This window comes from Armigeres subalbatus, chromosome 3 (genome assembly GCF_024139115.2).
Source record: "Armigeres subalbatus isolate Guangzhou_Male chromosome 3, GZ_Asu_2, whole genome shotgun sequence".
Lineage (NCBI taxonomy): Eukaryota > Metazoa > Arthropoda > Insecta > Diptera > Culicidae > Armigeres > Armigeres subalbatus.
In genome coordinates, this window is record NC_085141.1 from 151483283 (window position 1) to 151506798 (window position 23516).

General features: G+C 41.3%; 2 protein-coding genes across 5 annotated transcripts in view; one reads left to right on the plus strand and one right to left on the minus strand.

The window, feature by feature from the left end:
• LOC134219797 (trichoplein keratin filament-binding protein) overlaps window positions 1-23516 on the plus strand; it is a 280474-nt gene that overhangs the window by 52548 nt on the left and 204410 nt on the right. The gene's annotated exons all lie outside the window — the stretch shown is intronic.
• LOC134219796 (neurofilament heavy polypeptide) overlaps window positions 1-23516 on the minus strand; it is a 130187-nt gene that overhangs the window by 51937 nt on the left and 54734 nt on the right. For all 3 annotated transcript variants that reach the window (XM_062698660.1, XM_062698657.1, XM_062698659.1), the window contains exons 4-5: window positions 16153-16242; window positions 15396-16026 (exon numbers count right to left, since the gene is read on the minus strand). In XM_062698660.1, coding sequence (XP_062554644.1) covers window positions 15396-16026; window positions 16153-16242 — 721 coding nt within the window. The remainder of the gene's footprint in view (window positions 1-15395; window positions 16027-16152; window positions 16243-23516) is intronic.

Genomic DNA, 23516 nt, shown 5'->3' on the forward strand with positions numbered 1-23516 from the left:
CAATTCTTGGATGACATGAAACTCAACAGTTATTGAATGGATCAAATAGTCATGTGGTCATGTGTGTAGATTTTAAGGTCTTGGTTAGGCGTGTAGATTCGAAATCTTGGATGACTTGGAAAGGAACACTTGTTGAAGGCGAATGTTGAAGAGGCAAAACAGCTACTTAGTTTATTAGGTTTCTAAAAGTGACTTCTTATAGGTTTAGGTTGGATGACAATATTGCTTAAAATTCTTTTTACGCCACGTGCCGTAACAAGAGGGCTGAGTGTAATCTCAATATTTTCTTTGTATATCTTATATACATAAAAATGAATTTCTGTCTGTCTGAACCTTATAGACTTCAAAACTACTAAACTTATCGGCATGAAAATTTGTATGCAGAGCCTGAAAAAATATTTTAAGCTCTTTTTAGTGGAATGTATTCAACGGTCTAAGACGAGTTAAGTAACCTCCACCAATTATTTCGATAACTTTGCAGGTACGTATTTCGACCACAACTGTGTGGTACTCGACAGTACTCGACTTCGAGTCAAGTACGAGACACTGAAGACGACCACCCAGTTGTGGTCGAAATACGTATCTGAAAAGATATCGACATAATTGGTGGAATTAAATGGAGGTTACTTAACTCGTCTTAGACGGTTGTATGCAGAGGTTTTTGGGGCCGGGGAAAATTCCTAAGATGGTTCGAGACCCATCCCCCCTTTGGAAAGAGGGGCTCCCATACAAATGAAACAGAAATTTCTGGAAAGCTCGAGAACTAATCAGAGAATAAATCAATTTTGGGCGAAACGAAGGTCGTCGAGTCTGCTAGTTTATATACATAAAAATGAATTTCTGTCTGTCTGAACCTTGTAGACTTGGAAACTACTGAACCGATCCGCGTGAAAATTTGTATGCAGAGGTTTTTGAGGCCGGGGAAGGTTCTTAAGGTGGTTCGAAGCTCCTCCCTTCTTTGGAAAGGGGAGTTTCCATACAAATTTCTTCATTACTCGAGAATTATTCAAGCAAATGGAACCAAATCTGGCCCCCTTCTGGAAAGAGGGGCTCCCATACAAATAAAACCACAATTTCTGCATAGCTCGAGAACTAATCAAAGAATAAATCAATTATAAGCGAAACAAAGTTCGTCGGGGCTGCTAGTCTATATATATAAAAATGAATTTCTGTTCAGACATTAGACTCCGAAACTACTGAACCAATTGTCGTGAAATTTTGTATACAGGGTTTTTTTTCGAACCGGGGAAAGTTTTTAAGATGGTTCAAGACTACCACCCATCCCCCTTTAAAAAGGAGAACTTTCATACAAATGAAAAATACATTTCTGCATAACTCGGGAACTAATAAAGCATATGGAAAAGAATTTGGCAACTTGAAGTTTTTCAAAGACAAGAAATGCTTATATGATGGCTCGAGATCCCTCTCCGCTCTACAAATATAACACTAATTTCTTCATAACTCGAGAACTAATCAGGCAAATGGAATCCAATATGGCATGTGAAAAAAAAAAGTTTTGACGGGTTTGCTAGTTTATAATAAAACCAAATCTTCCATTGCAATAATCGCAAAAGAGGGTACAACTCTGCGTAATTCAATGTGTAATTTCCTTGAGTTTAAGTGCAGCTAAAATTAAATCTCTCTAATAAACCTCTCTAAATATAACGCACAAACGGATTGACCGATTTGCAAGATTTTTCACTAATCGGTCCATCTTGAGATCAGCTGTGTTTATATATACAATGAGTTTGCAAATTTTATGGAGAAAGATGAAAAATTGTTAAAATACAATATTAGGCCGAGTTTGGGAGGGAACATCGCAAATAAAATGATGTGCTCAAGGACCGTGGATTCGGCATCGTAGCGCTGCAGGAAATTTGTTGGAAGGGATCAATGGTGCGAACGTTTAGAGGTAATCAGATCTACCAGAGCTGCGGCAGCACACATGAGCTGGGAACAGCTTTCATAGTGATGGGCGATATGCAAAGGCGCGTGATCGGGTGGTGGCCGAGGATCAAAGGCCGGTTCTTCAACTTCAGCATAATCAACGTCCATAGCCCACACTCCGGAAGCACTGATGATGATAAGGACGTATTCTACGCACAGCTGAAACGTGAGTACGATAGCTGCCCAAGCCACGACGTCAAAATCATCATAGGAGATTTGAACGCTCAGGTTGGTCAAGAGGAGGAGTTTAGACCGACGATTGGGAAGTACAGCGCACACCGGCTGACGAACGAAAACGGCCTACGACTAATTGATTTCGCTGCCTCCAAGAATATGGCCATTCGCAGCACTTACTTCCAACACAGCCTTCCGTATCGGTACACCTGGAGATCACCACTGCAGACAGAATCACAAATCGACCACGTTCTGATTGATGGACGACACTTCTCCGACATTATCGACGTCAGGACATATCGTCGCGCTAACATCGACTCTGATCACTATCTGGTGATGGTTAAACTGCGCTCAAAACTATCCGTCATCAACAATGTTCGGTACCGTGGACCGCCGTGGTACGACCTTAGAGCGACTGAAGCAGCCTGTTGTCGCCACTGCTTACGCGCAGCATCTCGAGGCAGCGTTGCCGGAAGAGGGTGATCTCGATGGGGCCCCTCTTGAGGACTACTGGAATACAGTTAAAACAGCCATTAACGACGCAGAGGAGAACAATGTCGGGTATGTGGCACGAAGTCGACGAAACGATTGGTTCGACGAAGAGTGCAGACAGATTCTGGAAGAGAAGGACGCAGCGCGGGCGGTCGCGCTGCAGCAAGGTACCCGGCAGAACGTGGAACGTTATAGACGGAAGAGGAGACAGCAGACCCGCCTTTTTCAGGAGAAGGAACGCCGCCTGCAAGAAGCGGAGTGCGAGGAGATGGAACAGCTGTGCCGTTCTGAAGAAACACGCAAGTTCTACTAGAAGCTCAACGCATTCCGCAAAGGCTGCCGTGCCGTGCCGCGAGCCGAAATGTGCCGGGATAAGGATGGGATCATCTTGACGGACGAACGTGGGGTGATCGAAAGGTGGAAGCAGCACTACGAGGAACATTTGAATGGTGCTGAGAGTACAGGCAGTGAAAGTCAAGACAGCGGAGGAGATGACTACGTCAGTTCAGCGGACGATGGAAGCCAACCAGCCCCCACCTTGAGGGAAGTTAAGGATGCCATCCAACAGCTAAAGACCAATAAAGCAGCTGGTAAGGATGGTATCGGAGCTGAGCTCATCAAGATGGGCCCGGAAAAGCTAGCCACTTGTTTGCACAAATTGATACCCTAGCAGCACAATCTAGGCTGATTTGGTTGCAGCAACTCAAATATGACCAAAATTAGTTGTATATAGGTAACAGAAACCCCAGTATAATATGTGTGTTGCTCGGGTAGTCAGAATCTGGGAAACTGAACAGCTACCGGAGGAGTGGAAGGAAGGGGTTATATGCCCCATCTACAAGAAAGGCGACAAGCTGGAGTGTGAGAACTTTCGGGGCTTGACGATCCAAGGGCTTGACGATCCCTCCCCAGGCCATCTGCGAGTTGTGGGGCTTACCTAGGATGTGGTGGGGTTTGACAGTGGGCCCTGTTAAACCTCTATAAAAAGCTGCATGTCTCCGCAAGTAGTCCCCACCAAAGCGATCGTGTGCCGCTCAAAGCCACAAGCCCAAGTCCTGGTGTTAGGTGGGACGATAAACAGCCCTGACACGACGGCCCTCCGACGAGACAGGAGGTTTGCGCAGGCCCAATAAGCCGCCTGGAAAACCAATCATTACGAACAATATAAGAGATAGTGCGACTCGATATAATCAGCAAAGACCTAGGCGACGAATACAGGATGGCTGGGTAAGATGCGCCATCGTGTGATTGGGTGGCAGCCAATCAACGCAAGGATGTGCAAGCTGAGGATTAAAGGCCGCTTCTTCAACTATAGCATCATCAACGTGCACTGCCCACACGAAGGGAGACTCGACGACGAGAAAGAAGCGTTCTATGCACAGCTGGAGCAGACATACGATGGATGCCCACTGCGGGACGTCAAAATCGTCATCGGTGACATGAACGCACAGGTAGGAAGGGAGAAAATGTATAGACCGGTCATCGGACCGGATAGTCTGCACACCGTATCGAATGACAACGGCCAACGATGCATAAACTTCGCAGCCTCCCGCGGAATGGTAGTCCGAAGTACCTTCTTTCCCCGCAAAAAATATCCACAAAGCCACAGGGAGATCACCTAACCAAGAAACGGAAAACCAAATCGACCACTTTCAAATCGACGGTAAATTCTTCTCCGACATCACGAACGTCCGCCCTTACCGCAGTGCGAATATTGAATCCGACCACTACCTCGTTGCAGTATGCCTGCGCTCAAAACTCTCGACAGTGTACAACACGCGTCGAAGTCGGACGCCGCGGCTTAACATTGGGCGGCTACAAGACGGTAGACTAGCCCAAGAATACGTGCAGCAGCTAGAAGTGGCACTTCCAACGGAAGAGCAGCTAGGCGCAGCGTCTCTTGAAGATGGCTGGAGAGATATTCGATCCGCCATTGGTAGCACCGCAACCGCTGCACTTGGCACGGTGCCCCCGGTTCAGAGAAACGACTGGTATGACGGCGAATGTGAGCAGTTAGTAGAAGAGAAGAATGCAGCATGGGCGAGATTGCTGCAATACCGCACGAGGGCGAACGAGGCACGATATAAACAGGCGCGGAACAGACAAAACTCTATTTTTTGGAGGAAAAAGCGTCAGCAGAAAGATCGAGACCGTGAAGAGACGGACCAACTGTACCGCGATAATAACACACGGAAGTTCTATGAGAAGTTAAACCGTTCACGTAAGGACCACGTGCCACAGCCTGATATGTGTAAGGACATGAACGGGAACCTTCTTAATAACGAGCGTGAGGTGATCCAAAGGTGGCGACAGCACTACGAAGAGCACCTGAATGGCGATGTGGCAGACGAAGATGGCGGTATGGTGATGGACCTGGGGGAACGCGCGCAGGACATAATTCTACCGGCTCCGGATCTCCAGGAAATCCAGGAGGAGATTGGCCGGCTGGAGAACAAAAAAGCCCCTGGGGTTGACCAGCTACCAGGAGAGCTATTTACACACAGTGGTGAGGCACTGGCTAGAGCGCTGCACTGGGTCATTACCAAGATTTGGGAGAAGGAAGTTTTGCCGCAGGAGTGGATGGAAGGTGTCGTGTGTCCCATCTACAAAAGGGCGATAAGCTGGATTGTAGCAACTACCGCGCAATCACATTGCTGAACGCCGCCTACAAGGTACTCTCCCAAATTTTATGCCGTAGACTAGCACCAATTGCAAGGGAGTTCGTGGGGCAGTACCAGGCGGGTTTTATTGGCGAACGCTCCACCACAGACCAGGTGTTCGCCATTCGCCAAGTACTGCAGAAATGTCGCAAATACAACGTGCCCACACATCATCTATTCATCGACTTCAAAGCCGCATATGATACAATCGATCGAGACCAGCTATGGCAGCTAATGCACGAACACGGATTTCCAGATAAACTGACACGGTTGATCAAAGCGACGATGGATCGGGTGATGTGCGTAGTTCGAGTTTCAGGGGCATTCTCGAGTCCCTTCGAAACGTGCAGAGGGTTACGGCAAGGTGATGGTCTTTCGTGACTGCTATTCAACACCGCTTTGGAAGGGGTAATACGAAGAGCAGGGATTAACACGAGTGGTACAATTTTCAATAAGTCCGTCCAGCTATTTGACTTCGCCGACGACATAGATATTATGGCACGTAACTTTGAGAAGATGGAGGAAGCCTACATCAGACTGAAGAGGGAAGCTGAGCGGATTGGACTTGTCATTAACACGTCGAAGACAAAGTACATGATAGGAAGAGGTTCAAGAGAAGACAATGTGAGTCACCCACCGCGAGTTTGCATCGAAGAATTTGATACCAGCAGAGAAATTCGGAGACGCATAGTGGCTGGAAATCGTACGTACTTTGGACTCCGCAAGACGCTCCGATCGAATAGAGTTCGCCGCCGTACCAAACTGACAACCTACAAAACACTTATTAGACCGGTAGTCCTCTACGGACACGAGACCTGGACGATGCTCGTGGAGGACCAACGCGCACTGGGAGTTTTCGAAAGGAAAGTGCTCCGTACCACACAGTTAAAAAATTGAAAATAACACGCCATGGAAATATTTAAACGCTTATTTTTGTGTTCAATAGCCTCTAATTTTACATCCAACTTTTTCTTGCATGGAATATTGAATACAAGCTCTATAGTAACGACGACCTGTAATTTTAAAAAAGTGATGGAAAAATGAGTCGAATCGAACGGAGCCTTTTTGTTACATCATATATGCTGTAACATTTTTATACTGTGCATCTATGGTGCAGATGGCGGACGGTACGTGGAGGAGGCGAATGAACCACGAGTTGCATCAGCTGCTGGGAGAACCATCCATCGTTCACACCGCGAAAATCGGACGACTGCGGTGGGCCGGGCACGTAGCCAGAATGTCGGACCGTAACCCGGTGAAAATGGCTCTCGACAACGATCCGACGGGCACAAGAAGGCGAGGTGCGCAGCGGGCAAGGTGGATCGATCAGGTGAAAGATGACTTGTGGACCCTCCGTAGACTGCGTGGTTGGCGACCGAGCCGAATGGAGAAGACTCTTATATACCGCACAGGCCACTTCGGCCTTAGTCTGAATAAATAAATAAATATACTTGAATCTCATTTTTCTCGGTTCACCATTGTTGGCTTTTCAACCCTAATCATATGTTGCTCAACAAGTAATCTCTCCATCACCCCCTGCATTCTTATTGCCCAAAATAGAGCATGCGAACGGATCCAATGATATATGTGACGGTTTAGTTATATCAATGTGATACTTTCTGTATCCAGCTTAGGAGATAACGGAGTTATCATACCGCACAGCGCGTATTTCGTACTAAAACGTATTTAACTTTTGCAAGACAGGATCACCATTTTTGACCAGAGGTTGCACAGACTGAACACTCAACATCTAACATGAGACATCGGACAGGGCATTAACACAACACCTAGTGGAACAGTGGAGAACTTTTTGTTTTACGATGTTTTCTCCTTATCGGGAATCGAACCCACACTCCAGCAGTATTTACGTTTAGACGGTTGACGTCGCTAACCGCACGGCCTCGAAGCCCACCGAACTTCACATATCAAATAACCAACCATCAACTAGTATCAAAACCCTCCTTAAAATTGTATTGCGTTCGGGGGTCTATTCCAGGGAGTAGTATTCGGGTATTTGTTACATTCGGATGTTCGTTATAAAAACGAACTAGAAAACGAGTTGCTCTGTAGCAGGCTTGTAAATATTCGGCAGCACTCTGAAGGTGATGATGATGATGGTCCCGCCACATGCCCCTACAAAGGTTTGAACTAGACGATTTATCTTTAAGATATTTAATTGTGATGAATTTAATCAGATATTGCAAAACAATAAACGATCCGATTATTTTCACAGATATAAAAAACAATCAGAGCCGTAGCGTGGACTCTAAGCGCCCTCGGCGAATCGTTTATTGGGCGCCCCTCTTCTACTAAGAAAAATCAAATACGTAAATTTTACATTTGGAGAACAATTTCAATCTCATACCTAAAAAATGTTTAATGGTTTAAACATACTTCAAATGGTCGGGGTTCTGCCAAAACACGCCAAGCGCCAATGAAAAAAATCATCCAACTTTTTAGCCAAAGTTTTTATGTTACAGATTCAATTAATCACAAACCGCATCGTACGTCGTTCAATGCCATAGCTGAGGATATCCTACAACAAATGTACGCACGATTTGAAATAAAAAACTCCGTTTTCCTTTTTAGAACAAAATATCACAAGTCAGTCGAAAAGCCGTTTGGTGCGGTTTGGCTGAACCCCGACCAAATAGCATTCAAAATTCAGGGATGTATTGTAAGCTGATACCTGAAATCAACAAAGAAGGATTGAATTAAATACCCTTAAAATTATTTTAAGTACACACTTAATTTTGAATGCCGAATCTCGGCTAAAATATGCCGAGATTTGAAGAGCCGTCTGCTCGGCAATGCATTTTAATGTGATCTCAGCAAACGGATGCCGATATTCAGCTGAACATTTTTTGTTACTAAGCAACCTGGCATTTTGTTAGCTGAACCTCAGTTAAAATGCTAAAACCGAGATTCGCACAGCCGAGGTCGGTGAATAAAACTAAGTGTGTGTGCAATTCGACATCGCACATACGAATCACCCATCATGTTTACATTGCTTGCACTCGCGACTGACCTCGTGATGAAGGAAGAATTGACTGACCGCGAATATGTCTCTTGCATGCGATGGCTGCTACGATCTGTCATGTGACTGAAGAACAGTATATTAGACTTGTTCGTGTTTATAGGCCTGTCCAACGCCACACATCTCCCTCTTCTCTATAAAAAATAATGACTGGCATCTATGTTTAGAGAAAACAAAACTTTACCGACATATTATTAATGATAGGAATAGTCTTTCACAATGATAAAAAGGCATCTTGAACCAAACGATCACTTCCGGCGCATTTTGTACAGCGAGCGTCAAATTTCGTAATCGAGAAACACTATGGATAAACCATCATTATGGTTTGCCCAACTAAATATGGAAAATAAATCTCAAGACTTTCCCGTGCAGTGGTAACTCGCAATGGAAACACCATTTTTAACCCTTAATAACCTTTTTTGCTTCTAGTAAAAATCATCAATACTAATACTACCTTTACTTTCTTTGAGCACACGTCTATTTCAATATGTAACTATAAATGTCAAACAACCAGCAACAAAAACTAGAACTAGAACTAGAAAACTAGAACTGGGGTCGTGGGATCAAACCCCACCGAAGGGGCGGTTACCCTCCAATACCTTTTCCGAACTAAATCTATCACATGTTGTACATATGCATAATCAAGTTTCAGACATAGTAAAACTAGAAACCGATCCGGAATAGTATCGATAAACTGTTCTTAACTATAGGCGGATATCTTTTCCGAATGCAATCAATCTCCAAGAGCACCTTACGAATCCACGATAAAATCTTAATTCTTATGGTAGGAGAAATTAAAATCTTGCATGCGGACGTTCTACTACAGAGCTCTCACCATTTCGGTCTGTAGTAATACTATTCTTCTTGCGGGCGTCCCACCAATGCAGAGGATAATCTACTGAATGCGGGCGTTCCACCACGCTGAATTGTGATCATTCCGATCCACAATAACACCATTCTTCTTACGGGCGTCCCACCAACGCAGAGGAAGAATCTACTGAATGCGGGCGTCCCACCACGCTGAATTGCGATCATTCCGATCCACAATAACACCATTCTTCTTGCGGGCGTCCCACCAACGCAGAGGAAGAATCTACTGAATACGAGCGTCCCACCACGCTGAATTGTGATCATTCCGATCCACAATAACACCATTCTTCTTGCGGGCGTCCCATTAACGCAGAGGAAGAATCTACTGAATGCGGGCGTCCACCACGCTGAATTGTGATCATTCCGATCCACAATAACACCATTCTTCTTGCGGGCGTCCCACCAACGCAGAGGAAGAATCTACTGAATGCGGGCGTCCCACCACGCTGAATTGTGATCATTCCGATCCACAATAACACCATTCTTCTTGCGGGCGTCCCACCAACGCAGAGGAAGAATCTACTGAATGCGGGCGTCCCACCACGCTGAATTGTGATCATTCCGAACCACACTAACCCACTTCTGCTTGCGGGCGTCCCACCAACGCAGAGGAAGAATCTACTGAATGCGGGCGTCCCACCACGCTGAATTGTGATCATTCCGATCCACAATAACACCATTCTTCTTGCGGGCGTCCCACCAACGCAGAGGAAGAATCTACTGAATGCGGGCGTCCCACCACGCTGAATTGTGATCATTCCGATCCACAATAACACCATTCTTCTTGCGGGCGTCCCACCAACGCAGAGGAAGAATCTACTGAATGCGGACGTCTTTCCACGCTTAACTAAAACAGTAAAACTCTCTTTATTGACACGGCACACGGAATTGCAGATATTTCATGTCACAGTATCATTCCGATTTCACTACACTCAGATACAAAGGAGCATTGCGATTGCATATTTTCGATAAATTCAACTATTGCAATCAAGAAGAAAATTCTGAAAACAACAACATTGAACATAATACATAGTTTTGAAAATGGAACTTGTAAATAGTAATTTATGGAACAACTCTTTCTCATAAGTAAATTTCAAATTTTCATTTCGTCTTACTGAAAATCACTCCTATACTTTTCAACGGTACTTTCATTTTTATCAATAATTTTATTGTGTGTATTGATAATCATACTTTAATTTAAAAAGCCTTACTTAAACCGGTTCATATCGCCTTGCTCCGAAGTTAATCATCTTTCACCCATCGCACACTTGGAATAATCCATCAACAAACAAATCCTACTCTACTCTTCTACTACCAAGTCTACTACTCTATTTAACTAATCTAAAGAAAGCCTTACGAAAGTTACTCTGTTTTACATACCATAAAACCATAAAATGCCAGCACATAAACGTCCCAAACATCCGATGTTTTCAAATGTCCAAGAACAGCACCCAACGGCTGGGACGATGGATAAAATCAAAACACCAAAAATCATTGTCAGAAAATCTCCATTATAAGCTGTAAAAAGTGTTCTTCGCATAGATACATCTAAATCGCATTCTGAGCGCAGTTGAGACAGTATACGTGAAAATAAACTCATACTATTGAGGTTTTATCATTATCATTGTTTACAAAGCATTTCTTTGTTTTCTGTTAGAAATGTCAGTCTTGTCTGTTTGCTACTAGATTATTCTTGTCATTACATTCTAGGTATAAAATGCTGAAGAAAACATTAATAAAAAGTAAAACGTTACACATCCACACATATTTATTGGCAAAAATCCATAGATTTAACTTATGATGTATATCAGCGCTCACATAACCATTCTCCACGCTGAACTACTAATAAAATATAACGGCGACACATATATCTTATATAGATATTTTTTGGCAGTGTACAAATCAGTATACATATCAAAACAAAACCTTAAATATAACTAATCGGGCTGCCGCTATACGTCTCATAAAATATCTTATAGCTAACTACCAACAAAACTCAATAAGTGAACGGTATGAATTAATTTTACATTCAGCGCAATCACTTATGTAATGCGGCAAATCAAAGAAGAAATAGTTGTAACTAATTAAAAAACAACACAATGACAATCCCACGTGAAAAAAATCGCAATATAAACAACACAATGAGAGGAGGAGAGTTGCGGGTCTGTAGCAAAACATTTTGAAAATTAGAATCTCTCGAGTCCGCGGCTCCCAGCCCGAGAGCAGCATCTACACAAATATAACGAAACCATTACTTCTTACCTATGCAAAAAGTGCTTCGCCGCTCCAACCACTTTTCGGCTTCCCGTGAAGTTCGTTTCGAAACTACTTAGCACACATCTTTACACAACATGATGGGTGATTCCATAAGCAACGCCAGCACACACTCCTGGCAGGATCGCCAAATGTGCAATTCGACATCGCACATACGAATCACCCATCATGTTTACATTGCTTGCACTCGCGACTGACCTCGTGATGAAGGAAGAATTGACTGACCGCGAATATGTCTCTTGCATGCGATGGCTGCTACGATCTGTCATGTGACTGAAGAACAGTATCCAGCTTTCCACGCTCAGTAATGGCGGCTTGTCGGTGTGTAAAAATCAATCGGTCACTGTACTGTTTGACACTAGCTGGAGGAAAGCCCACTGGCGTTCCTGGGTTAGGGGAAGGGTAAAAAGGCCTTTTCGCCAGTGAGTTTTCCTCCAGCTAGTGTCAAAAAGTACAATGACTGATTGATTTTTACACACCAACAAGCCGCCATTACCGAGCGTGGAAAGCTGGATATTAGACTTGTTCGTGTTTATAGGCCTGTCCAACGCCACACAGTGTGTATCAAGTATCACAACTTTTTTACTTTTGAAATAATGTAAGGAAACTTGAAGAGCCGGGTTAGAATCTCATAAGGCTACGTTTTGTTGTATAGCATCTAAATCCCCGAAGAATGTGATGAAATATACACCGAAACGACGGCAAATAGACGCAACAACGTTTCAGCTGTTTTATAAGACTGAAAGAGACGATATTGAGACAAAATTGAGCACAACAGCATCCCATTAAAAAATGAACATTAAGATATTTAAACAGATATCGTGACGAAAGGGGCGAGGGGAGGAAGTTCAAAATCAATCATTTTTGCGTGATGCACTAAATGAATACTTCCTTTATGGTTTTAACAAGCATCTGTAGTCTATGTTCGGAAATGGTTATAAAATTATATGAAAAAAAAATTAAGCAAATCCAGATTTTTTTATTTTCAAAATCCACGCACTGCTAGATCTTGTTGGGTCAATAAAATCCAACTTTAAATGGAGTCGGTCGATGCTCATAAACACAATTAGTCCTATTCTAATCAAGGAAAATCTAACTCTGAAGCGGGCCTGATTATGGTTTGGATTTTGGAACTACTATTGGACATATGTGGTCGGATTAATAAAAATCCATTCTAGGGTAAAGTGACCTCGTGAGATTGCCAGAATCGCTATCGGACCTAGTCCAATAATGAAAAAAAGTTACACTTAAGTGGATTGGTTAAAGGCCGGAGTCGCCATCTAGAGTAAGCCCTTGGATGGTTTGGAGATGCCACTAGACCTAGTTGGGTCAATGAAATGAGGTAGGTTTATCGGCGTTCGGAGTTGGTTGGAATCACTATTAAACCTCATCGAATCAAGTAGGTTGGTTGATGGATGAAATAAACATCGGATCTATTCAGATAATTGAAAATCCTATTCTGGATGGGTGCTGGTGGTGGTCTCAAGGCTCTTATACACATATGTAGTTTGGTCAAAAGAATTAAACTCTGAAACGATCTAGTCGAGGGCCGGAAACGCCATTGGAAGCAGGAGGCCAACTCTCGATTTGATTAATATTAGAAAAAGAAAAAAATTGTCCTTGTACACAAAGCAAAGCAAAGCAAATATTTAGGGGTAATCGATATTCCTCGATACAGCCGTCGATATAACTCAATGTAATTCGGGCTGCATGGAGTTTTTCTAAATTAAACAAGCAGATTGATATCAAATCGCAAAACCAAACCGCTACCACTACAAACCAATCATAGGAGCAAAAGGACCCTTCAGAATATGGTTAATCGCTTGGTTATGAATGTATTTCTTTGAAGGAACCCACATGGATAAACTGAATCACTTTTGCCCAAAAACTTTACCAATCGCAATGTGGACACGTATCAAACCATCATGATTTTCAAATAACTTTATAAGATTTTTTTTTTCCTTGTTGGGTACATTTTCCTACACGACCAGTTGGATTTGGATCTATTATGCTTGCAGGCCCCGTTTTAATGTTTGTAACTTTATAAGATACTATCAGATTTCTTTTTATTCAATTGCCTTTTTCAACCCTGTCCCAGAGGTCCCTGAGAATCCTGAATAGTAGTCAAAACTAAAACCAACACATATAAAATGGATTTGAAATAATGGAAAAATATTCTTTGTTTGCTCTATAGATTACTAGATTACACATCTCTGCCATATACCCATGGATCAACCCATACTCGGTTTGATAATTACATAACCCCTACGTAATGAAACTGTTTTATTTATTATATAGTATAGATTGATTTTGGCGCCCCCTGAAGGCTGGCGCCCTTGGCGGGGGCCAACCTCCAACCGCACGCTACGGCGCTGTCAACAATACAAATTATCATCGCTTTCCAGCAAAAATATAAATAAGTGAAAGAAAAGGAACCGTTGAGTTCTACTGCAGATGTTCACCAAAGCATCATCAGTGATACAGCGGAAGGTCCGATACAAATACAAAACTTGTGATACCTCTCGCATGATGCCAAAAGTTTTGTCAGGAAGCGCGTACTCAAACCATTCTCGCTAGTACTGTATTGTACTTAGAAAGCAATATTTCGATCAGGTGAATTTTGTTGATGGCCTGGGTTGCTAAAATTCATAAAATGTACTTTTTGAATGTTGTTGATCTCTCTGTTAAAAATTTTTGGATGCGAGTTTGATGGGAGAGTTTTATGGGTTTAGATAAGGATGGATCACAGTTCTGCGTGAAAAGACACCCGCGTTCAAGTGTTTCTTCCTTTGCGATGGTGGGACGCCCGCAAGAAAACTGGTGTTATTGTGGATCAGGACATGATCACAATTCTGCGTTGTGGGACGCCCGCAATCAGTAGATTCTTCACCTCTCTGCGTTGGTGGGACGCCCGCAAAGAGAATATGGCGTTATTGTGGATCAGAATGATCACAATATGTGGCCAGTGGTGGGACAGCCGCATTCAGCAGATTTCTTCACCTCTGCGTTGGTGGGACGCCCACAAGAAGGAGAATGGCGCTATTGGGGATCAGGAATGATCCCCACAATTCGCCGTGCGTGGTGCGACGCCTGCATTCAATAGATTCTTCTTTTGCGTTGGTGAGACGCCCGCAAGAAGAATGGCGTTATTGTGGATCCGGAACAATCACAGTTCTGCCGTGGTGAGACGCCCGCATTCAGTAGATTTTTCCTTTTGCGTTGGTGGACTGCGCGCAAGAAAGAATGGTGTTATTGTGGATCAGAATGATCCACAATTCAGCGATAACTGGGACGCCGCATTCAGTAGTTCTTCCTCATTGACGGACGACCCACGGTGGATTGTGGATCGGAATGATCACAATTCTGCGTGGTGGGACGCCTGCATTCAAGTTGTCTTCCTCTGCGTTGGTGGGACGCCCGCAAGAAGAATAGTATTACTATAGACCGGAATGATGAAAACCAGTAGAACGTCCGCAGGCAAGATTTTAATTTCTCCACAATGGTAGAATGCCCACAAGAATTATGATTTTATCGTGGAAAAAGATATTTTAGTTACTAAAATATCTTTCAACTCACATCACCCAGTACGCCACCAATATCAAATTCACCACAGTAAAATGTACACATTCACTCAGCAAATGACAAAAAATCACCACGCGTTTTAAAGGGCCGCTCACATTCATGCAGTAACGCAATAATTAAGCAGCATGTTAGAGCGACTCGTATTAGGTTGAATGGTAAATTGAATAGCTGGTGCTGTAATGATTTTTTGGCTGCCCCACAGTCACACTCACGACGGCGGCGATGAGATTGACCAGAGAATATGCTAAGATCCATGTTTCTCACTTAATTGACTTTGACATATTTCAACCCTGCTCTGTAGTTTTTTAAATACTTTTACACCCCTTTACAACTAGAAGCATACCATTTAGTAACCATACCTGAAGTTTCTTCTCCAGTTCTGCAATTTTACGCTTCTGTTCTTCGCTCTGCTTTGTAGCAGCATCAAGCTCCTTGGCCACCGTTTGATATTTTTCCTCCAGGTGTTTGGACTGCTGTTGTGCTTCGACTGCTTCTTTCTTGAGCGAATGTATCAATTCAGCATCAGGTCCAGCAATGGAGCTCTTCTCCTCGCCACTCATTGGATTCCACCGCTCTCGAGATAGTTCGCTCTCCAAATTTTGTACCCGCTGCAAAAGCCGTTTGTTTTCGCGCTCAAGTGCCTCGTTGTTACGCATCTCCATCGCCCAAAGTTGCTTTGTACTCTGCAGGTCGTCACGCACCTTATCGATGTCGTCCATTTCGTCAACTTCATCTTCTTCCGGTGGGGGTGCTTCCAAATTTGCTCGTGATTCCGATTTTGCCAGCTGCTCTTCCAAGGTCATTTGTCGACGAAATTTGCGTAGTCCTTCCAAAATGGGTTTACTGCGGTCGTTACATTTTGTCGGTTTTAGTCGAACCCCACTTTGAATCTCCTTCAGGAGTACATTGTGGGCGGTTGCTTTCTCTGTTTCAAAAATAAATTGATCTTTGACTTTGGTGATGGATTTGCAATGTACGATCGGTTTCGATCTGAAATTGGTAAAATAGGAATCTGTTAAATAGCAGTTGATCTTCAGTTATTGGGCAACATTAAAAGCGATAAAGAACAACAATCAAGCACATACAGAGGTTCCCACGGATGGTGGATGGCAGTACCTATCATTGCATTCAACGTGACGGAGCTTTTTACCCTGCTCCACTTCCTTCATCATGTCGGACCAGTCTGGCCGTCTGCGCGGTCGCTTTCTGCAATCGAAACAGGCATTCATGGTAATTTATTGATTAGTTCACCTGGGGTGTGCTGGTTGAGACGAACTTTCGAATGGACTAGTATGAGGAGTTTTGAAAATATTTTGGCTAGACATCGGCACAGTACAACGAGAGGAAACTAAAACATGCACATTCGTACAAATATAATTATTTTCCAGAGCGTCTCCGTAAAGTTATATAAAATCCGCCTTTTTTATATTTTATATTCACTATTCAAATAAAATTAGGGGAAGGTGGTCGGTTGTCGACACCCTTCGGTTTTTGGTTCATATCTTTCGTTAACTGCACAAAATGGATATATATTGCATACCGAATATATTGCTAATAGCTGGCAAAGATATTTGATTTATTTTTTGACGTAAACTACGTCTAAGGGGAAGACTCGGATACAGGGTGACAAATGAAAATTTCCAAATTCGAAACCGTCACGAAATCATGTGAGATTTCAAACGTTAATAGCTCACTTTATTTTCAATGGATTTTCGAGATTTTATTATCAATCGAATCGGAAACTCTCCAGCAATTTTAAGTCCATTGGAACTTTATTGATTATACTAATGTAAAACGTTGAACATTTCAATTCTTTTTACCAACCCAGTAAAATTTCCAGAGTTTCGTTACGACCGCCGTCTAGGTGCCGTTGGTTCTTGCGCTCTACTTTTGTGCAGGTGATTCGCACAAAAAGTACCAACAATAGAACCAGAGCAATGACCGCCAGTCGTTTTATGAAAAAAGTGCTACAGATGCTGGACATGTTGAGTGTAAAGCAAGAGGTAGGTCATTGAAATTGATTATCAACTATAAACAATTTTTTTCTATTGTTCAGGCAGCACCCCTTTATAATAACACTTCAAAAGTCACACAACAGTCGGAGAAAGTAAAGGCATCATCATCACTGCGGAATAATAAATTTGGGGTTTATAAAAGAAAATTTTAAATTGTCATATCCAACCATTTTCATATATTGAGTTACGCTAATTTTGTTCGAAACACAAATTGGTGTGAGATCGAACATGATTTGCGGAAAAAATACACATTACACGTGACAAAACGTTTACCAAAACGAACCTCGCCTCCTCCCGACCCCATATATCCAATATCCCAATGGTTACTCGTGGAAGTGCAGATGACACGTCGGCCTCTATTAATAAAAGTATCACATCAAATATCATGCTGTGCTCTTTGTAATTACATCTGGCCTGGCAGAAACAGAGTAACAACCGTGGCAGTCAATCATGCTCATAAGAGTGGTTCAAATTTTGACTTTTTCGCTCCCCTGTGCTTAAACGGTGGCATCAGGTGTCTTTCTAGAACTTCCCTAATTTTTAGCAGAATTGGTTGTAATTTGACTTAGCACGCGCGATTTGAAGTTTGAGAATTACTATGAAAACAGTAATTTTTGTTTGGAAAACCGTTTTGCAATGTTGCTCATTAATATATAAAAATTTATAAGTACGTTGGCAACATAGGAAATTTAGCGAGCGAATAAATCGTTTTTGTTGCGAAACAATTTGCTGCTTGCAAGAGGTTTTTTTTAAGGAAATACTAAAATATAATAAGCATTTTTGCTTTCATTATAACTTTGCTTACGAAATCGATCGGTTCGCAACAACAACCGTCTTACAGATTAGGAAATATTCTTCGCAGTCTTCGGGTTGATTATATTTAGGGAGAGTGCCGCACACATAAGTCATTTGACAAAAAAAACTCTAACTATCCGGATTGCGTTTCCTTTTAAGGTGATTATACAATCAAGCCATGTGGTGAATTTCAAATTCACCACACGGTTTTCTACTCCTATTATCAAAACATCAAATCTAGCGTAATAATTTTCGTACAATGCTGAAATTGAAGTCGATTGTTTGGCACAAGTAAGCAAACGATCTACGAATGCTTCATCCCCATGGACATTGTGGTTCTCTCAATTTGTGCTCTTGAAAAATCACAAGAAAAAGCACGTGGTTTCCAAGATGGCCGATTTGTGGCTTTGTTGTATGACCACCTTAAACCTTATACATAAAATATGGCCATTGATGATTCATAAAGCTATATTTGATCATTTGAACACGTTTTACGACGATGAATTTTGGAGAAAAATTTCACGATTCAAAAAAATGTCTCCTTGTACCGGGCACTATTGCATGAAATGTTCAAATATTGTTCAAATGTGACTAAGTTCCTTTTACATGAGTTACATGAATGATGTCTTTAATTCAGTATACACCCAATTCTTTTTTTACACGGGGGATGCGTTCCGTGTAAAAAAAGTTTTCAGTTCAAAATTCGAAAATCCATGTAAAAAAAGTTTTATGATTTCTCGACGAATCATGCAAAATTGAGCAATTTTGCAAAAAAATTGTATGGGATTTTTTTTACACGGCCGTGTAAAAAAATCCGTGTAAAAACAGAGTCGGGTGTATTCATATTTTTCACGTGCTCCAAGCTGTAAATATTAAAAATTGTTAGTAGAGCTTATTTGACTCTTCAGCTAAATTTTTTTCATCTTAATCCAAATTCTCACCTTTTTGAATGTCCTCTTCAATTTTTGTTTCTGCTAATTCCTGTGGCTTTCTCAGGAAGAAGAAACAATTGAATTGAAGTAAGTGTAGCAAAGTGTAGGTGTAAAAATGGCTATGAAAAATCTCAATGTCCGAACACCACAATTGCATGGTACATCTAACAAAGCGTCATCATTATTTAAAATATGGCTAATATATGGACCATCTTCACATAATTAGAGGTGTGCGCCGGTCCAATATTCATCGGCGGCGGCGTTTGTCAGAATTTTGGTCGGCGGCGGCGGCGTTTTCGGCGTCACGCCGATAGCCATTTTAGCCGGCGGCGGCGGCGGCGTGCATCGGCGTGGCGTTTTTTTTATCACGTCCCTTAATTTTTTTGCCTTTTTCCTAAATATTTATTTGGAAATTATTTAGGACAAATCAAGCATCCGAAAGATATTCAATTTGCAAAAAAAAAAACTAACCGCGATGGAGGTTTGTACTCTGAAAGCCTTTCCGCAAATGTGACCTTTAAGTGGTCTTGTTGTGTAGGGGTTATCACGCCTATCTAGAGAGTAGGAGGTTGAGAGTTCCAGTCCCTCCAAGACACGTGGATCCTTTTTCGCAAATTTCATATCAATTAGTCCATTTTGAAACATGTGCATATGCACAGCCAAGATATTCAACAAAAAAAAGGTTTTCGAGTTGCCGAATAATATGCAGTTAATTGTAATTTTCCTCGGGAACTACTCTGAAGTTTAGACAAATCTATGGAATTACCAAGAGAAGCTTTCAGCAAAAAATTCGTCATGAGAAACTCGTCAAAATTTTCACGAGAAATTGTTCTAAATTTCTACAGGAAAATCCTCGGAATATACACGGAAAGTTCTTGTCGAGTTTCTGTTGAGTATTCTTCGAAATTTACTTCATAATTGTAGGAAAGTGCGACTGATAGAATGGGTGTTTTAACGTTGGCTTGCTCAGACTAAAATAATTAGTCTCCGGAATTTGACGGGAGCTTTAATAGAATTTCCGCGAATGATTGTTCAAAATGTAGATTTTAATATGAAAAATCTTTGCATTTAAACGGAAAATTGTTCGGAATTTTTAAGGAATTTTAGGAAATTCTTTGTACAATAGATGTTTGACAACTGAAACTTATTCAACTGCAATGCTTTCTAACTGCAATTTAATAGTTACATCAGTTTTGTAGTTATCGGACCGCTAAACTTCGAAACGATTTTAAATTCGATGATAGCTGCATTGCGCTGAACAATCAAATGCACTTATATTGCATCTGAAGTTGTTGGACGTTTAGAACGTTTAGAACTGCATTCGCTAACTAAAACGAAAACATGTTGCAGTTATCGAACGACTAGTGTATTGTCCATAAGACATTCTTGGGAAATTCAGTTGGCCGAAAGCGTCAAGCGGCCGAACTGATAATTTGGCCGAAAAAATCGTTTACCCTAACAGGTCGTTTGGCCGAATAGGTCATCTAATCAAATCCTATTAAGCTGAACTTAACGTTTATCCGCAACTATTATCAGGTCGAAAATGGTTTGACAAAAATGTAGTTTGGTCGAAAGCGACATACAGCCAAAAGGAACATTCGGCCGAACTGGTAATTAGGTCGAAAAATCATTTAACCAAATAAATCATTAGACCGAAAATGCCGTTTGGTAGGAATGGTCATTTGACACGAAAATATCCTTTCTGCAATACCCTTCCGGCCAAATGGCAATTTCTGTCAAATGACCTATTCGGCCGAACTTGTTTTTTATTCAATTCCGTCAAACGACACTTTTTGAAGAAGGTTGTCTTGCAGACAGGACATTGTTGAGCCAAAGGGCTCTTTGCCCAAATGACAAGCAACCGGCATTTTTGTAATAAACATTGTGAGCTGATAGAGCATTTATTCAACCAAAAATGGTCTTCTACAATAAAAAACTAGCTTATTCAGCCCTAATTGTTTGTTGGGTATTCAGTCAAACGACTTTTTCAGCCTGTTAGGACAAACTGTTACGGTCAAAATCCGGCCAAATGTTCCTGTACGTCGCTTACGACTCAACTACATTTTCTGTCAAACCTGTTTCGACCAGATAACAGTTACGTTAAACGTTAAACGCTTAGTTCTGCTAATGGTACTCGGCTAGATTACTTTTGGCCTAAAAGCCAGTATCGACTTAAAAGTAGAGAGGCTACGAAATTTTGTTCAATGGTCAAATGACATTTTCCGCTGAATGGCCCATTCTGTCAAAAACCTTTTCGGCCAAACAGCATTTTCGGCCAACGATGCTTTCGGCTAGACGACCTGTTAGGACAAACGGCTTTCTGTGCCAAATTACCCGTCTGTCGCCTTCCGTCAATGGAATTTCCCAAGAATTTCTTATCGAAAATAGAAAGAATGTTTTGAAGTAATCCAAAAACATTTCTTGAAAATTCCGAGCAATTTTCCAAAGAATTTTTCGTTGAAATCTACATTTTGAACCATCTTCTGCAGAAACTTTGAAGAATTGGAAATGCCGGAGTTTTTCTCGTGAAAATTCTACAGTCTCCCGCGGATATTGCAAAAAAAATCTGTTTTAAAGTTGGCTTTGCCAATCTAGCCGTCTAGTGATGAACTTCTCCCTGCGAAAAAAAGCAATCTAATAAAGAATAAAAAAAAACTAACCATCTTAAATGATCTAGATTGAGGAAGTGTAAATTTCGAAAAATTCTCAACAGAACTTTCCGTGCATATTCTGAATATTTTCCTAAGGAAATTTTGAACAACTTCCCGTGAAAACTCTGAAAATAATTTCCAAATGAATATTCTTGAAAAACTTGAAGAATTTTCTGACGAAATTCAAAAGATTCTCCCGTTAATGTGTTGAAAATATCCAAAATGACCGATTCAGCCGAACTTTCGATCGAATGTTCATTTCGGTCAAATGGCCCTTTCGACCAAATGACTATTTCGGCCTATTAAGCTATTCATCTAACCATTTCTTTCAGCCAAAGAAACTATCCGACCAAATGACATTCTATGCTAGATACCCTAGCAAAGTCTGAAAATGTAATGAGTGCATATATAAAACATATTTTGATTTTGACTTAAAATTGATTCATAATTTGTTTTCAAATATGAATAATCATGATTGATTACATATTTTGATCTAATTTTGCTGTAGATTACTAAACTGCATGATATGACATCAAACTGTGTACTTGTTTTGTTATCGGAAACCAATATCAAAATTAGTTTTCTATTTGCTCTCAATGACAGCAGGAATAGCTTTCGATTTGATGTCACAGTTGGACTTTTCTGCTATACGTTTTGTTACTCAACCGTTAAAACGACCAAAAAGATATCAAGTTAAGTAATAATAATCCATTATTTCACAACATTGAAACAAGTTATCGATTTGCTCTCAATCTTTGCTCGGATAGGCTTCTACCAAATAGTCTTTTCGGTTAAACGACATATTCGGCGAAACAACTTTCAGCCTTGTGATCTCCTTCCATATGGCTTTCTGCTGAACGCCTCTTTTCCATTCAAAAATTAATTTCAATGGTAAATTCTTTGGATTTCAAAGAGAAATCCTTCGCAATTTACACACAAAGTTTTTCTTAGTTTTTACGGAGTGATTTTCAAAAATTCAAGTAGAAATTGTATGGGATTTACATGGAAATCATTGGTATCTTCACGGAAAAATCTCTGGTGTTTCAACGTGATGGATCAGGAAATTATACAGGAAATCCATTGAATGTTCAGAATTTCCACTTCCACTTCCAAAATTCTGCGGACATCTTCAAATTTGTATCGGCGTGGAAAATTATAGATAAGCGGCGTGACAATTTTTAAACGGCGGCGCGCCGATGCAAAAATGTCGGCGGCGGCGGCGTGCTAAAAACTGCCGGTGGCGGCGGCGTGGCGCGGCGGCGCACACCTCTACACATAATCAGAATACATTAGATTGATTTTAATATTGTTGGTTCAAACCTTCTAAAATAACGCGAAACATGAAAATTTTAAGCATTTTTATTCAATTTCAAATTTTGTACAAAGCTTACCACATGAAGATCTAATATCACATCACACACACAAAGACTTTTCAATAGCTTCCTTTTGTACTTAATAAGTTGAAGGAGGGAGCTCTGCAAGTATCGTTTTAAGAAGTGTCCGGTATTGGGAGGTGTCCTGCGCTGGGGGATCTCCTTCTAAATAGTTAATGAGCCGCCTCACGAAACGATCTTTCACATACGGGGCGATTTCCATACAAACATCAAACTGCTCGTACTCAGTTAAATTACAACCAATTCAGTTGAAAATTTAGGAGATTCATCAAAACAGCAAATGTTTTCGTTCAAGCATAGGGGAGCGAAAAAGTCAAAATTTTAATCACTCTAAGCTCTAAGCAAATTAATTATTATCTTATGATCTGCTTTACGTAGTTTACGTAGGGCGGTCGTATCTGGCATATAATTTTTTATCCGGCTTTTTACTCGTAAAAAAATCATTGTTGTTTATTATAAATATTTCTAATACTTTTTTGCCAAAGCAGATACTTAATGATACGTATAAGAAAAAATACATTGCATTAGCCATATACATTCCGAAACTTATATTTGCCACGACGTACAAGGTTTTTTTTCTTAACGTGTACGCTAGCTATAAATAAATTAGGGGTGAATCAATTTTGACGTATTTATGCTGTGTACAAACTTATACGGTGACGTCTCAGTAGCCATGGATTTTATTGTTTACTT